At 42.5% G+C, this 14887-nt stretch overlaps 2 protein-coding genes across 3 annotated transcripts; one reads left to right on the forward strand and one right to left on the reverse strand.

Moving 5' to 3' along the window:
• Positions 1 to 2489: 2489 nt before the first annotated feature.
• On the forward strand, positions 2490 to 7554 carry LOC115569168 (myozenin-2-like). Of its 2 annotated transcripts, none has more exons than XM_030397110.1 (6): positions 2490 to 2649; positions 3356 to 3455; positions 4480 to 4634; positions 5234 to 5387; positions 6353 to 6530; positions 7340 to 7554. In XM_030397110.1, exons 2-6 carry the CDS (start codon positions 3368 to 3370, stop codon positions 7521 to 7523), a joined length of 759 nt encoding a protein of 252 aa, XP_030252970.1. In that variant the 5' UTR covers positions 2490 to 2649; positions 3356 to 3367; the 3' UTR covers positions 7524 to 7554. The 2 variants fall into 2 exon arrangements, with proteins under 2 accessions (XP_030252970.1, XP_030252971.1); XM_030397111.1 differs by having other exon boundaries at positions 2496 to 2649; positions 5234 to 5315.
• Positions 7555 to 8474: 920 nt separating this feature from the next.
• On the reverse strand, positions 8475 to 13681 carry rbm22 (RNA binding motif protein 22). Its single transcript, XM_030397109.1, has 11 exons — positions 13536 to 13681; positions 12169 to 12222; positions 12048 to 12077; positions 11808 to 11940; positions 11609 to 11709; positions 10941 to 11113; positions 10626 to 10826; positions 10308 to 10472; positions 9815 to 9903; positions 9500 to 9628; positions 8475 to 9244 (listed from the first exon to the last, which is right to left on the reverse strand). Exons 1-11 carry the CDS (start codon positions 13587 to 13589, stop codon positions 9090 to 9092), a joined length of 1284 nt encoding a protein of 427 aa, XP_030252969.1. The 5' UTR covers positions 13590 to 13681; the 3' UTR covers positions 8475 to 9089.
• Between the last annotated feature and the right edge of the window lie 1206 nt (positions 13682 to 14887).

A 14887-nucleotide genomic window follows, 5' to 3' on the forward strand; every position in this document is an offset into this window, starting at 1 on the left:
AATAGACACTTGTTGTAATAGCTCTATTAAAGTCTCCTTATACACCCTGTAATTCAACTTCAGAATAGAGCTAACATAATGATATTTTATTATATATATTGTGTTTTTTTTTTAACACATTAGAAATACTATTTCAAGTTTGAATAAAAGCCTCTGTATCTGTATTCAATTTGTGTTCATCAAGAAATTAAATCATAAATTCCAGTTTTAGGAGTCAAACTATGGAATGAACACAGTGATGAGTTTAAATTGTATGACTTGTTTCAAACAAGCTTTAAAATGTAGAATGATCAAGGATTCAGATCAATATTTATTTATTTATATGTTTTAGTGTTTTTGATATTCTTGGTTATTCTGTGGATGGTACAGGATAGGCAAAAATAAGGCCTTGTGAGAAATCTGTGCATAAAGAATGTTTTGTTTCTTACAATGTATGTAACCAAAATTAATTATTCATTCGTTCAGTTGTAATAAAGAGTAATAAGAATCAGGTTCAGCAAAATGACTTACTGATCTAATGTATGTTTCTGTTTAGTTACATTTTCAAGGATAAGCCTATTTGGTTAGATTTATCTATTTAGTTAGTTATGTAGTTAATCCAGTTTATTTCTCAGGGACAGCGTATGTTAATGAGCATTACTGTAAAAGTGCAGGAATTAGTCAAGAGTCTAGTTTTCATCTCCCTGGCCAGGTGTAGAGATTTAGAAAAATCAAGACACAAGTTTAAAACAATGATCACAGTGTAAGTCTGCATCAACTGCAGGAAGGGCAGGACAGAGACATGGGCAGCATTAACAGCAGAGCAAATTACAGTGTGACAGAGAAAAAGTTTTAAATTTGACATTTTAAAATAATGAAACTTTTAATGAATATGAACGTTCTGAATATGTTCTTCGGCAAATCAAAGACAGTTACTCCGCTCACGTTTCCAATTTTGTAAATGGCGACTTATCTAATGTCTCTTTCTCAGTGATGATAATTGAGTTTTCACTCCTCTTGATGAAAATTCTGATTCTGATGAAGACTCCTCTTTTGTCGCAAGAACAAAGTCCTTCATTTGGCTCTTGATTAAAAAACAGCAGCAAACAAATCTCACGCAACAGAATCCCACATGTTGTAAAACACACACAAAGCGCCTGTAGTTTGTGGCAGCACTGTTTATGTACGGTTCTCTTGATTTGACCACCAACGCTGAATGCATTTCGTACGTACTGAAAATGTTTTGGATCATTTAAAAAGAAATAGGATATATTATTCACTTAAATTCTATGGCTTTGTCCATTTCATTTTCAATGCTTGACTTTGAAGTAAAATGTATTCATATCATATCACATTTTTTTGCAATTCAATGAGTTGCTGTTTACAAAAGCTGCATATTTGTGTTCAGTAGGTGTCTACATATCAGAGCAATGTGACCCTAACCCTGACAGCACCACACAAGAGCTTAGATCTTTGGGGATATTAGTTTCTTTTATGAAGCAAAGTTGCTTTTCCTACTAAACAAACCACTCTCGAATAAACTCCCGATGCTTAGTGACTATTCAACCTCAGCTGTGTGTCTGCAGACGACTCTTTGTGACTCAGGATGACTCCACATTTTCTTTCAGTGGCCAGGAGGCTTCCTGCTGCGGGGGCAGCGGCATTGTGGAGCGGGGCAGGTGCGAAATCGATATCCAATCTCAACACGGATAAGGAAAATGTTTTTTCCCCTCCAGGCTCCTGCTGAGCTCAATGAATCAATTTGTGGGGGGGAAAAAAGGGCTGCTCGATAAAGACTTGAGTTCGAAAAAGGGCAGCCGAAAATAAAGTTAAAGGGCATCACTTCTGGTGGAACACAACATGTGAGTTTATGCAGAGCTCACTGGAGATTCTCAGCAGTCGGCGAGCCAGAGAATGGACGAAAACGCACAAGCAAAACCATTGTATTGTTATTTATCACAATCTTCTACAGCGCTGAGCGTCCGAGAGGCGTGAAGAGCGGCCATGACTCACAGCGGTGTGAAAGCAAAGGACGTCAGAGGTCTCTCACCGCCAGTCGGGGAAGAATAAAACCACCGCAGAGTTTAACCTTTGACCCCAACCTGGAGAATTGAATCGCAACCTCCAATCGCAGAGACCTCAGCTGCTCCCTTCAAACCGTGTGTGTGTGTGTGTGTCTGTGTCTGTCTGTCAAGTGCTTCAGGGGAAGGAGAAAGGGAAGAGAGAAAATAGAAATTGTGTTTGTTTGCGTCTGTGTTTGCCGTGGAGAGGACGGACACTTTGAGAGCTCAGTGTCTGGACAGCAGCTGTCAGCATGCACGCACACACACACACACACACAGAGAGAGAGAGAGAGAGAAGGGATCAGATTTTATTATAAAGGCGGCTTGAGGTCAAGATGTAAATCTTTATACTTGCCCCCTTCCCCTTAATCAGCCTCTTATGCGCCCCTTCCAAACACTCCCTCCATCCATCCTCGCCCTCTTACCCCTCTGCTAAAATAACCCTGTGAGGTAAGCGCCCAAGGCATCTTGGGACGACTTTTATACACTGTTCCTTCTCTGCTGAGGAGCGTCAGAGCGGAGTGTGGAGGCATCCGGGATTTACCGCCCCGACCACCCAGACCGGCTCCAACACCGGACACACAGGCAGGAAGGCAGGAGGACACAGGTAAGCACTGAGGTGAAGGAAAGGAGTGTGGGTGTTTAAATAAGCACGACAGCGAGGGCACTGCTCATTGCGAGGAAGCCACCATGTCCTCGAATGAACTATACACAGGAATTTGGTGATCAGAATTAAGATGCACTGTGGTTTTGATGCAAGGTGATACTTCTATCTTGTCAATTGGAAGTTGTGCTTAATATAATTTGGGGATCTATAGCCTGTTTGAGTTTATAATGCACAGGAAACCCAGTGGCGGACTCAGGGTGTTTGAGGATCAGGGGAGAAAAGTGTGCTGAAAGGACACTGGGAGGTGTTTTATCTACCACAGGGGCGTCCAGGAGGTCACTTTTTTATGCCTAAACAAACAAACTCTTTGTTTTCATGACTGAATAAACATAGTGACCTTAAAGAACAACACCATTTCATACTGTTTTAGTTTGTTTATATGTGGCGGACCCTGCCACCTGTCTAGCTGTCTAACAGTGTTCAGGGGACCTTGTTTCCTCTGAGAACAGCTCGTTTATTCAGTTATGGAAAAGATAAATATTTCTGAGTTTTTAATCATAACCTCATCAATACTGTAAATATTAAAATTCTAAGTTTGAATGTCTCCTCCAAATCTACGTAGTGCCCCTTTAAGGTGGGAAGTGTCCTCAAACTAACTACAAGTCTTACTTATGATAACTCATGCAGCGACTTGTGCGTCCATCAGGTGACAAAGAAGATGATGATGATGATGCAATCAGGCGTGGATGACATCACCAAGCAGAGGATGCTGCAGGCCAGGGCTCTGTCTCAGGAGGCCAGGGGAAGTAAGTTTGGATGCATACATGTACATTTGGAATGCATGAAATCTGGAAGTGAACTAAAACACATATTAGTTTTCATGAATACGTGCATTAGTATGCACGTTAATGCACCCATTAGTTTTGCACACTGCTATAAAAAGGTTGCATCAACAACTTGGTATGCTCATGTGTGTTCACGCCCATAATCAAACTGTCATAGTGTGTGATCACAGCTGGAGCTGTCAGATGTAATTGAGCCGAACATCAAAGTCTGTTATCCCGCCGCCCGGAGACACGAGCAATGTGGTGCACCCCAATCCCAGGAGCGCCGGTGTGCTGTGGAAATTCTCCAAACATTCCAGCGGGGACCATCCCAGCTGCACTGTTTGTTTTCCAGCGCTATCTGCCAGCTATGCTTTGAAAAACCCGAGTCGCCTAAACTCAGCAAAATGTGACTCCCGATCACTTTTGAGAATGTTGCACAGGCTGATCAAAGACAGCTCCTCCAGGGTGGCACATGCCCAGACTTCTCCAAACACTTTTTCATGTGCGAGAAACAGGGCCATCCACTCTCACAAAGTCTTTCATCCAGGGATCCTATTTATATGCCCAGTTACCCATGCAAACCCTGGACCACAACACACACATTGTGCACCCCTTGACATCATCTCGAGGCTATTTCAGACCTTCTGCTGTGCCATGATATAACACGAGACGAGACCCGGAGCAAAAGCTGAGCAGATACCAACTTAGTGATGCTGCGCACGCTTTGGCTTTTATGTATCAGTGCCCCTCAGCTGTTTCAAGTCGACAGAAACAAGAAGATCAGAGGAGACGTTAACTTTTGCCAAAGGTCCTTATTAGTCTGTGTTACTTTCTCTCTTTCCAAACGTCTGCAAGTTACTGTCAGCATCGCCGCCGCACTAACGAATATTGACGCAACATGGCACAATAACTCGAGGTACATAGATGTCTGTACTCTGATATTGGCATTCTGGATATCCGAAAAAGATATTAAATACAATCACTGTCTGTCGTTTCGTGGCAGAGGGTCTGAACCTGGGGAAGAAGATCAGCGTTCCAAAGGAAGTGATGATGGAGGAGCTGAATCTTCCGTCTAACCGAGGCTCCCGAATGTTTCAGGAGAGACAGAGGAGGGTGGAGAGGTACACGCTGGAGAACAGTGCCGACGGCGCTTACAACGTAAGGAACTGAGAGACGGAACAGAGCAACACCGACACACCCAGTAGGTAGATAGATAGGCTGCTGTCTGCTGTTTCAAGTACAGCAACAGGCGTTTCACCTGCTGTCACACTTGTCGCACAGGCACAGTGTTTCCCCCTTCCACCAATGAGTGACATGTTTTGAAAAGAGTTCAGATATGAGCTTCATCTACACTTTCCATAGTGCCATTCAGCAGCATCTTTTAGTGGAACATCCTTTGTTAAACTTTGGAAAACTCCTTCCAGAGCCGAGGAGAGACAAATGTCTTTCAATGTGTCACAGTTTAGTACAACCTGTGGAAAATAAGTGGAATCCCCTTTTACAAGTGTGTTTCAGTAAGGCCCAGATTTATACACAGTGCCCCTTTAACCCTGATTTTACATGTGTGTATATATATTCTATTTTTTATTTCGTCCTTTATATTTCTTTTCATTATCATTAGAATTGCCTCACAGCCCTTCAGCACACACTCTACATAACGCCCTCCCAGCATTTCACTTTGCTCACTGAAAATATGAGCGTGTGACGAATAAATCTTTTAAACATTCGAATGAAATCTTCCTCTGCCCGTTTCCAAGGTCCATCCAGAGGCCGTTCCTCCCCCGCAGATTATCCCAGAGCCACAGGGTGGAAAAGAGAACCAGGCTTTCTCCATCCCTGGTAAGCATAGCCTGGTCATGAACCTTCAGAAGACTGTAGCAAAGAAGGGCAGACCTGAGGTCCTCGCTCCAGGTAAATGGTTAATGCAGAATGGAGAATGGATTACCACAGGCTGCCACTGGTTATTTAGGAGTAGATCAACGCAATGCCACCTGCCTGGGCGATGCATGGACACTGTGTCTCACTTTGATCGGCTGGTGTTCCCTTTTTATGTGCAAGTAAATTACTTTTATCATTCTCAGCAGCAGGAGAGTCGTCAGTTTGCAGAAAGCAGTTATCTGTGAACATCTCTGCTGAGTGCATTTTGTGCATTTGGCCTGACAGAAGGCACTGCTTCCAGTCCGACTGACAGCGAGCGCTGCTCTGTTTGTTATCAGGGATTCACACTGAGATCTAATTACTGCAGCTCCTATTGTTGACAGGAGTGACATCGAGGGGATTTATATGTATATTAGATCTGCTGGTGCTTTGTTGGGGCTTGCTTATTTGTTAAGTTATCAAATTTGTTGCACTTTCTCTCAAAACCAAAGGAATTACCATATTCCCCAACACCCTAACATGCTTACTTTGAATGTAAAAGACAAAATGACTCATAATTAAAGGTGCAATATGTGAGAAATTAGTTGATAACGTCAGAAAAGCCTAAAACTATCAACAGAATGTGAAGAAAATAACAGTTTCGACACTGTGAGATCTATTTATTGTGTTGCAGAGATATCTACTTAAGTTGGCACGCTAACAAGTTATCCTCAACCTGTCCCAATCCAACATTCTGCTCCGAGCTCCCAGTCTGGACCGCTACATTCACGGCTAACCAGGCTAACTAGCTAACAGCAGCTACAGCCAGTAGCTACTCCAATGATGTTTTGTTTTGCGTGTGAATTTGACAGAGGGCCGATTCTTACACATTGCACCTTTACGCTCAAATTCTGGCTTTATCTCGCAAAATTGCCCCTTTAAAGTACTACAGCTCTAATTATGACCAAAGTGGTACATGAGTTTTAACCGACTCACATCAAGACTTTTGTTTCTGTCAGGATACTCCCGCCCTCTGAAGGAAATTCCTCGCGAGAAATTCAACGCGACAGTCATCCCCAAATCCTACTGCTCCCCGTGGAGGGAAGCTTTGGGGGGCACAGAGGAGCTCCTGAGCACCCTCGATGCTCAACTGCCCCCGACCCCACGAAGAGCTTTCAACTACAGGTGCTTCAACAGGTAAATCAGCGTTTCCGGTCATTGCTCATTTCAAAAGGAGAAATCTTAAATGATGAAATCCTCCTCACAGGCACTGAGACCCACTCATCTTCATATAGACCCACCGATGATCTCACCATGTAATCCATCACAGTCATCTCCTCCCTCGGCTCCACTCCATGTTTCCACAGTTTGAAAATAAATCTAGTCTCTGGCTCGCGCCTCCTTGGAGTGTGGCTGCTTGATGGCTATTTTGAACCGTGGATCTTGAAAGATGATCCACTGGTGCTGCAGCTAGCTTTTAATGCCCCCTCCCACCACCACAAGACAGATTACGCACGAAAGGGAATCACCTTTCTCTTTGCACATGAGGAGTCGCATCATTCCAGCACGGCAGGACAAAGGTTAAGCTTGTTCAGATGGAGAAATGGAGGATATGTGAAAGACAAACTCAGGACTTCGCTCAATTAAGGCTGTCAATCACTCGGTTTCTGCCAGCCAGTCTGGAACTGTACCCCCTGTGGAAGGATCCGTTTACATCCTTCAGATTACTATGAAATTGTGATGCCTTATTTAAATCTGCACTCAGCAGCTACACTAGCAGAATAGGCTGAGTTTGAGTCATCCTGAATCCCAGGTGCTTTTTCCCTGTTAACAGCACCAGTTAAAATCAGAGATGATCACATTGGATATCATGTACCAGCTAAAGGTTTTCCACCTTTGTGGGATGGAGTCCAAGCGATGTGATATCTAGGGTACCTCTTCTGCCAGGAAGATGAAACACAACACATTCAGCCTGCTAAGTGAAGTCTCTTCTCTTTGTTTCTCAGATCCGCCATGCCATTCGGAGGGTCTATGGCCAGCAAGAGGGTGATCCCAGTGATTAGCTTTGAGGCAGTGGAGTCCCAGAAGCTGCCCGACATTGCTCAGAGCCGCTGGGTGCAGCGGCCCAACTTCAACAGAGCACCCAAGGGATGGGGAATGGATTACAGCCCGGAATCTAATGAACTATAAAAAAAAAAAAAAAAAGAGCTGATAAGCTAAAGACTGAAGCACTGACCTATGCATGCTTCTCTTCTGCTACAGAGATGATGCCTCTGTTGATCACTGGGCACTGCAGGGGAGAGGAAAAAACTCCCACATGATATAAAGTGGTTTGCTGCTGCTGAGTGGTTTGATCAGCAACTCAGAGTGCTGGAATCAGTTCAATACTATAGTGGAGGCCAGTACTATTCTACCCATTTTTCCTTTTTTGTTACCTTAAAGGAAACGTATTATGCTTTTTCCTTTCATTCAGTGCATTATAAAAGGTTCTTGTGCAAGTAAAAGGTCTTTAAAGCTAAATAGCCTGAAGTCCAAAATTACATGAGAACCTCTGTCTCCCACAGAAAACACCGCCCCTGAAGTGCCTCTTCAGTAGTCCAGCCTTTAATTCCATGAATTCTTGACATCACTACATCACCATGTGACACATTTTCTATAACCAAAGTAGAAGTGAAGCTAACCGGCAGCTGAAAAAAAACAATAGTGCCGACCTGAGACACTCTGAGTGGTGTTGGCTCAGGCGTGTGTGTGCTGGCCAATCAGAGCGGACTGGGTATCAAGGAGGGGTGCTTTACAGAGACAGGGGCCAAAGGGGGCATCTCAGACAGAGGGGGAATACAGAGCTGCTGCACTGGACAGTCCGAGAAAACTGATGTGTTCTTAGAGAATTAAAGCATGTAAACCTATTCAAGTAGTAACCCAAAATAAAATGGTTATAATATGTCTCCTTTAGGTAGTATCTAAACATTAATGTGTCAATACTCAACTACTCTTCTCGCCCCCTTCTACTCTCCATCTGATACGCACATCTTTACTCAACCAATGTATCCTAACATTGGTACGACTATAAGAACAAACGCAGGAGACAACTCTGCTCTGTTAAGACTGCACAAGTATAAATGAATAATATGCACTCTGAAATTATTAATGACAAAATTGTGTCATTTTAATGACAAGTGAAAACATTTAAAGAAAGCCTTACAATAAACAAAGTCATTATGCTGTGAAATATTAAAGTTTGTGTCAAATAAAAAAAAAAGACAATGAAACTGAAAATTAACAGGTTTAAAAATGCTCCCCAGACTTTTACTCCATGTGATACTGTGCACGAGTTGACAGATACAAGCTGAACCTACAGTATACATTTTTATATGTACAATGCTCCAACCAAAGGAGCCTCTTAAAACCTTATGGCCCCTGACCACACTAGGAAGTATGAGTCTTTTACCATGTTAACCTCCACTGTTCAGATGCTGTTTAACTGCGAGTCGTGACAAATTAATCTTGTAACATCCTGCTTGTCGTCTATCCAGACACAGATGGTCCTCATTCAGTTCATTCACTGCACTGCTGGTGGCATAATCAGTCAGATGTTATCCTGTAAGAGATTACTTTTCTATGCAGTGCGTTTCTCCCACAAGTATTCTGCTGCCTGCTTCAGGCCCACTGACGGAATCTGAAGTGAAAGGACCTGACCAGGTTTGACGAAAGGGGGAATAAATGACACCTAATCACAGAATGATTTCACTCTAGCAGCTAATCGCCTTGACGGGAGCCATGTGCAGCATGGGCACCCATGCGCTGAGGATCCTGGGAGGGGTAGTGGATGTGACCAGGAGGTCTCATGCTCATTGGAGGGGGCATGGGTGGAGCCATGGGACCCATGTGGTGAAACATTGGAGGCCCAAAACCTGATTGAGCAGATAAAAAAGAATCAAGCATTAGGCTACCTTATCTCACAATTTTTATTAATTTACATTATGCTACATGATGAATAAATTCCACTCAGCAGCTTTGCAAAAAATATATTGTGTAAAGGTGTAATAACAGACCAGGGTTACCAAACTTAATAGTTTATCTTTCAAGTAAAAGGAAAAATTATTAATTATTCTACATCTGACATACTTTACCATCTATCAACTGTGAGATCATAGTTATGATTTTACCTGGAGGAGGTGGGTTGATGCCTGGAGGTGGAGGAAGAGCAATGTTCATGACAGCAGGTGAGGTGCCTGGGTCCAGGTTGAAGTAGTTTGCAGGAGCTTCTTCATCTAAAGCTGGTGGGGGAGGGAGAGCTACAGAACAAAGGAAAATATAGTTAAAGAATAATAATAGTAATAGTAAAATAATAATTCAGCTCTTATTTCTGCAAATAAATCCCAATAGTTTTCTAGTATATATGAACAAAAAGAGTCTTCAAATTACACACACTTTGCACACATATATCCAAATTCAAACTCTTGTTGTATTTGTAGACTCACCTCCAGGCAGTCCGGGTACAGGATCCAGTCTAGTGCCCATCTCACTGACACCTTCTTTGATGCCATCCTTTCCTCTAGCTGCCTGAGACCTAAAGTGACAAAGGATATTGGATTACAGATGTTAATCACATCACTTGCTTTGACAAATACCATTGAATGATGGTGAGATTTGAAAGTGCCCAATGCTGCATCAATTCTTTGCATTAGTGAAGCTCTTACTGTGTAATAATATCATAAAAGCAGTGAACTCTGTTTATTTTTAATTGTGAATGTGATGGTAGCATTACTCCAGGTGGTTTATTTCAAACACTTGTGCTCCTTGAACATGGAGTTTAAAAATCAGATCATCAATAGAAAACTTCACGTACCCTCCAAAGTGGCTTCAATCAGTGGGACCGTATGAAAACTAAGAATTTCTATCGGATGGCAGAAAGAGCTTCTGTGGGTTACATATACAACACGCTAATGCTTTTTCCCTTCATCAGCTTCTTACCTTCCCCACTTGACAGTGAGCCTCCGTCCATTGATGATGAGTTTGTTGAAGGACTTCTCAGCTGCCATTTCAGCAGACTGCCGCGTGGCAAACTGGATGAAAGCACACTGCTGCCTCTGGACTATGGTAATGGTGCGAATCTCACCAAACTGGTAAAAGTGACTCCTGCGATAAAAACAGAAGAATAGTTTCAAAACACTGGCAGCGAATGACTGATACTGCTACAGATGTTTAACTATATTTGCAAAATGAGTAAAGCCAACTCTCAAAGGCCCCAGGAAATTGTACAAGATCTTTTTAGTGAATACAAATCCTTACTTTAGATCTCCATCTGTGACAGTATCCCCCAAACCGCCTATGTAGAGGGTGCTGATGGACTTGTCCTCTGGTGGGTCTAGTCGGGGCATAGTTGAGGCCCGTTTCAGCAGCTTGTCAGCCACTGGGTCATTGATGCCGTAATAACGGTCCTTAATGTTCTGGTCAGCTAGAGGATCATCAGGATCTGTGGGCTTCTCATGCCTGAAAAGTTGAACCAGAAGGAGATAATGTAACTAACAATTAAGGGAATTAGAGTCACATTAAATAGTTCACTACAAACATTTTTTTTATATATATTCTACAAGACTCACTCACCTGTAGGGACACTCCTCCCCTCTCTTACACTCTCCCTTCACCCAGAAGGAACAGATGTGCGGCCGGTTCCTCTTATAATACGGTGTGGTCCGGGCCAGTTTCAGCAACATATCACTAGAGCTGGGTGCTTTGCCAAGCTGACCCACCGGCCGTGTGCCATCAGAGTTGGCAATCTGAGAACACAAAGGTCCAAACAGACGGGTTAGAGCTGTCCCTTTGTGGGCCTAATTTAGTGAAATTAAACCAAACCTCTACTAACTGACTCCCAGTATGTTATTCACTGTGAAAATAAATACAAGCTACACCCTGTCCAAGCCCTTCTTCCACAGCAGTTTTACAGTGACTTCACTCTGTCCGAGGACAATACAAAATGTGATAGGAAACTAACAAAGCAACGCTGTACTGAAAGAAAAATGTCCTCATAATTATGATCAAATGTTTTACTAGTTTCAATGCAAGTACACTGTACGTCAGGTTTACTACACATTGTATTGTATAGAACAGTAATTAATTGTTGTTTCAGCATAAACTACTTTAAGGATTCAAAATTGGGGTCAAAGAAAAGTGCAGAGGACATCCCTACAAGCTAGCTTTAGCTATGGCAGCTGTAAGATAATCACAATAAACAGACCACAGAAGATTCTGTTTGTTTTAGCAAGCAGGTATACCTCTCTCTCCATGTTCTGTGTGTAGTACTCTTTGTTCACATCTGACTTAGGAACCTCATCTTTCACTGACAGCCCAGTGTCTCTGACCTGGATAGGCAAACCTGTAAAACACAAAATGTGACAAGGGAGTTAAAATCACTTAGTTACATAATTCAGTGAGCTATAAAAGATGTACTCAGAATCAGTCACAGAGACTCACCATACTCCAGGTCCAGCAGACATGTCTGACAAACATTTTTCATTTTACTGCAGGTCTGACAGACCTCTGTCTTCTTGAAACGCATTCGTGTCCCTGGACACCACCGGAACACCGTAAAGGGTCGAGCACAGATCTGATGGGCAAAGAATTAAACTTACGAATAATCGTATACTGAACATTTCAGTTGATCATGTTGTGTGCTGCATAGTCAAGATTATGAAGAATCAATGCAAAACCTACCTTGCATTCCTTCCCATACTTCTCCTTGGTCTGTAAAGCATAAACAAATCAGACCTATATTAGTATCAACACAACAAGAACATAATCAATCCATAACAAAGAAACAATAACAGTCACTTACCATACGGATGTAAGGGTTTTCTCCTAAGCATGTCTGACACAGAATTGGAAAATCCTGGAAGAGATGGACAACGCTTGTTAATTATACTAAAGTCTAAGCACCACTTCTGTTTTTCTTCTGACCCCTGTTGTACGTTATCTGAAGCTGTAACTTGGCCTAGGTTCTCTGTTTGACTTACTGCTGGGAGCGACTACACGTGTGACTAAAGGGAGGGCATCAGGACTTGCTCACTCTTACTTTGCCATCTGTTGGAGGATGCTGTTTCAATCCAAGTGCTAACTGCTGAAAATGACCTTGCCCTGATCCATCCCACCGACAGCATCATCAGCCAAACACCTAAATATAAGCAGCTCTAGTGGCTCAAACGTCAACTACATGGTCTAAGGTTGCAAAGTTTATATTCTGGTGTCTTGGTAAAACCAACATTGGCCTAATGCCCTAATGTGTCACGGCTCAAGTGAGGAAACTTGATTTGTTGCCTTATATAGTCTGGTATTATGGAGCCTATAAAAGGCTCGAAAACATAAATGCTTCATGAGCAAATAATACATTGAAGAGTTACGAGTTGTTGTACAACTTCAGAGATTTACAATCACGTTGAAGTTACAATGACCACTTCTCAAGTATGTTGACAACCAGACAACAACGAGCTTAGTTGAAATTATAAGTCAACAAGTTTTAAATGTAACTGACAATTGTTAACAGCACAGTTTTTTTTCTCTTCTGGCATTTCCCCAAGTTATGATTGCTCTGTCAGACAAGCGGATGTGGCCCTTAACTAGCATCGCCTGCCAAGCAAGCTAACGTTACAGTTTCATATTTTATTATGGTTTGCGTTTAACAACACTACGGAGAGCACGGTCCAAAACACCAGACAATAACCCCATTGTGTACCGGATTGCTTCGGTTTTGCGAAACTCAGTTATGAGCGGAAATCGTTTCCAGGTTAGCATTACTTGACACCACTTCGTTTTTATTATTGTTAGCCTGCTAGTGCTAGCTTTGCTTAGCTTTGTTTAGCTTAGCTTAGCTTGTTAATTTGAGCACAAATCACGCTGAGGTTGAATTACACTTAGTAGCTTTTCTTAGTCTCGTTTCAAATGTTACCGTCCATCCGCTCAATAGTGCTGGGTATATACGGAAGACATATGCTGAATGAATTAACGTTCACCTACAAAGACATGCTATGAAGGTAGCAGCCACGCTTCTTATACTAGCTAGCTAACGGGATGCTAATTAGCTACCGAGCCAACCCGCCAAGTAAGACGCAAGCTGGCAGAGTGTATGATCCTGTTAACTTCTTCAAATTGAACTGGAAATCATCTTGTCTCAGTCATACACCCTGCCGTGCCCCGATTAAAACATACCGCGTCTTCCCAGTTCTGTCTGTTGTAGGTGTTGGATCCTAGGGACGTCGCCATTTTGGAGAGTGTGAGCCAGGCGGGCCAAAGCAGCCAACGACACAAGAGGTGTCAGACCACAATGCACCGCGCCAGAGAGCCACGTTTCACCTTAGGGTGTCGCCCTAGTTCAAGAAACTAGCAACACACAATCTAATTGAGAGAAATGTGTAGTCACATATGTATGGAACAAATAGGTATGTATGGAAAGTAGCACTATTGGCTGTGTAGGTGTATGCACTATGTGACTTGCAGATGAAAGCGCGCGCGTGTGTGTGTGTGAGACAGGAAGTAATGGGTATCATCTCTCTGCACACATAACTATTAGTATTATATGATCTATTTGATGCCTGCTATATAAAATGTACTGCATTTCAGAGGTAAACACTGTGCTTTTTACAACATTACATTTAGGGCTATTTGACACTTTCCATATTAACATTTTGCAAACAAAAGCTTATGATCATATCATAAAATATGATGCAATGCCCTTTAATAAATAACTCAGCTGTGATAAAGTACGTGTGCAGCTTCACACTTGCCAGCTACAATGTTAAATGTTAATGCATAACACGTAAGGCATTAGCAACACAATAGCCTTATGCAATTGACACAAATAACTGTATCACAGGGACCATTCTGCAGAAGGAGCGCCTTTGAAAAGCAAAGTACATTTTGTTGATAATGCCTCTTTACTCAAGTGATATTTCGGACTAATTTTACATTCTGGGAGCACTTGTTTTAATTAAGTAGATGGTGTAAGTGCTTTTTCCACCTCCGTGTGTTTGTGTGTCAGATGGACGGATTGGCTCCTGTGTGCGAGCTTGTATAAGCCAATTGTGTAGTCCGCTTACCGTTCATATCCACCTGCTTCAATTCAGGTCAGGGTGTCTTTGCTGTGTGAAACTCCAATTAGCGAGGCAAAGGATGTTTGAGATTATTTAAGGACATTAAGCCCCTAGTGTTTATTTAAGGTCAGGGTAAATTTGTGGAGTCAAAGGACAGGGATTAGACACAGGCATGAGGAGCTGGCAATTCTTTCATGGTGCAGCTGCCATTCAGGTCAGAAAAGGAAGTCTGTTGTACTTGTAGGCTTCTTCCAAATAAATAAACAACTCTACTCCCCTCTGCTGCTTCTCATGTCTGAGTTAGATTCCCTCACTCAAATAATCAGCCGCATTGTGCAGATTAGCTTTGTGAAACTGATTACTGATCAACAGTTGATCCTGTGATAAAACTCCACGAGAAAAGGGTTAAAGGGAAATCTGTAGTAGCCTCCTCCACCTGTTTCCTTTGGGCGGTCTCTCTGCGTCTTGGCC

This window comes from Sparus aurata, chromosome 18 (genome assembly GCF_900880675.1).
Source record: "Sparus aurata chromosome 18, fSpaAur1.1, whole genome shotgun sequence".
NCBI classification, from domain to species: domain Eukaryota; kingdom Metazoa; phylum Chordata; class Actinopteri; order Spariformes; family Sparidae; genus Sparus; species Sparus aurata.

Excerpts from the sequence above, each read along its gene's own strand:
- LOC115569168 (XM_030397110.1), top strand. The coding sequence starts at position 3,368 with ATGATGATGATGATGCAATCAGGCGTGGATGACATCACCAAGCAGAGG. Across the intron at positions 3,456-4,479 it reads GTCTCAGGAGGCCAGGGGAA|AGGGTCTGAACCTGGGGAAG; the intron begins GTAAGTTTGGAT and ends GTTTCGTGGCAG. Across the intron at positions 6,531-7,339 it reads AACTACAGGTGCTTCAACAG|ATCCGCCATGCCATTCGGAG; the intron begins GTAAATCAGCGT and ends TTTGTTTCTCAG.
- rbm22 (XM_030397109.1), bottom strand. The coding sequence starts at position 13,589 with ATGGCGACGTCCCTAGGATCCAACACCTACAACAGACAGAACTGGGAA. Across the intron at positions 12,078-12,168 it reads AAAACCCTTACATCCGTATG|ACCAAGGAGAAGTATGGGAA; the intron begins GTAAGTGACTGT and ends TATGCTTTACAG. Across the intron at positions 9,904-10,307 it reads CTCACTGTCAAGTGGGGAAG|GTCTCAGGCAGCTAGAGGAA; the intron begins GTAAGAAGCTGA and ends TTGTCACTTTAG.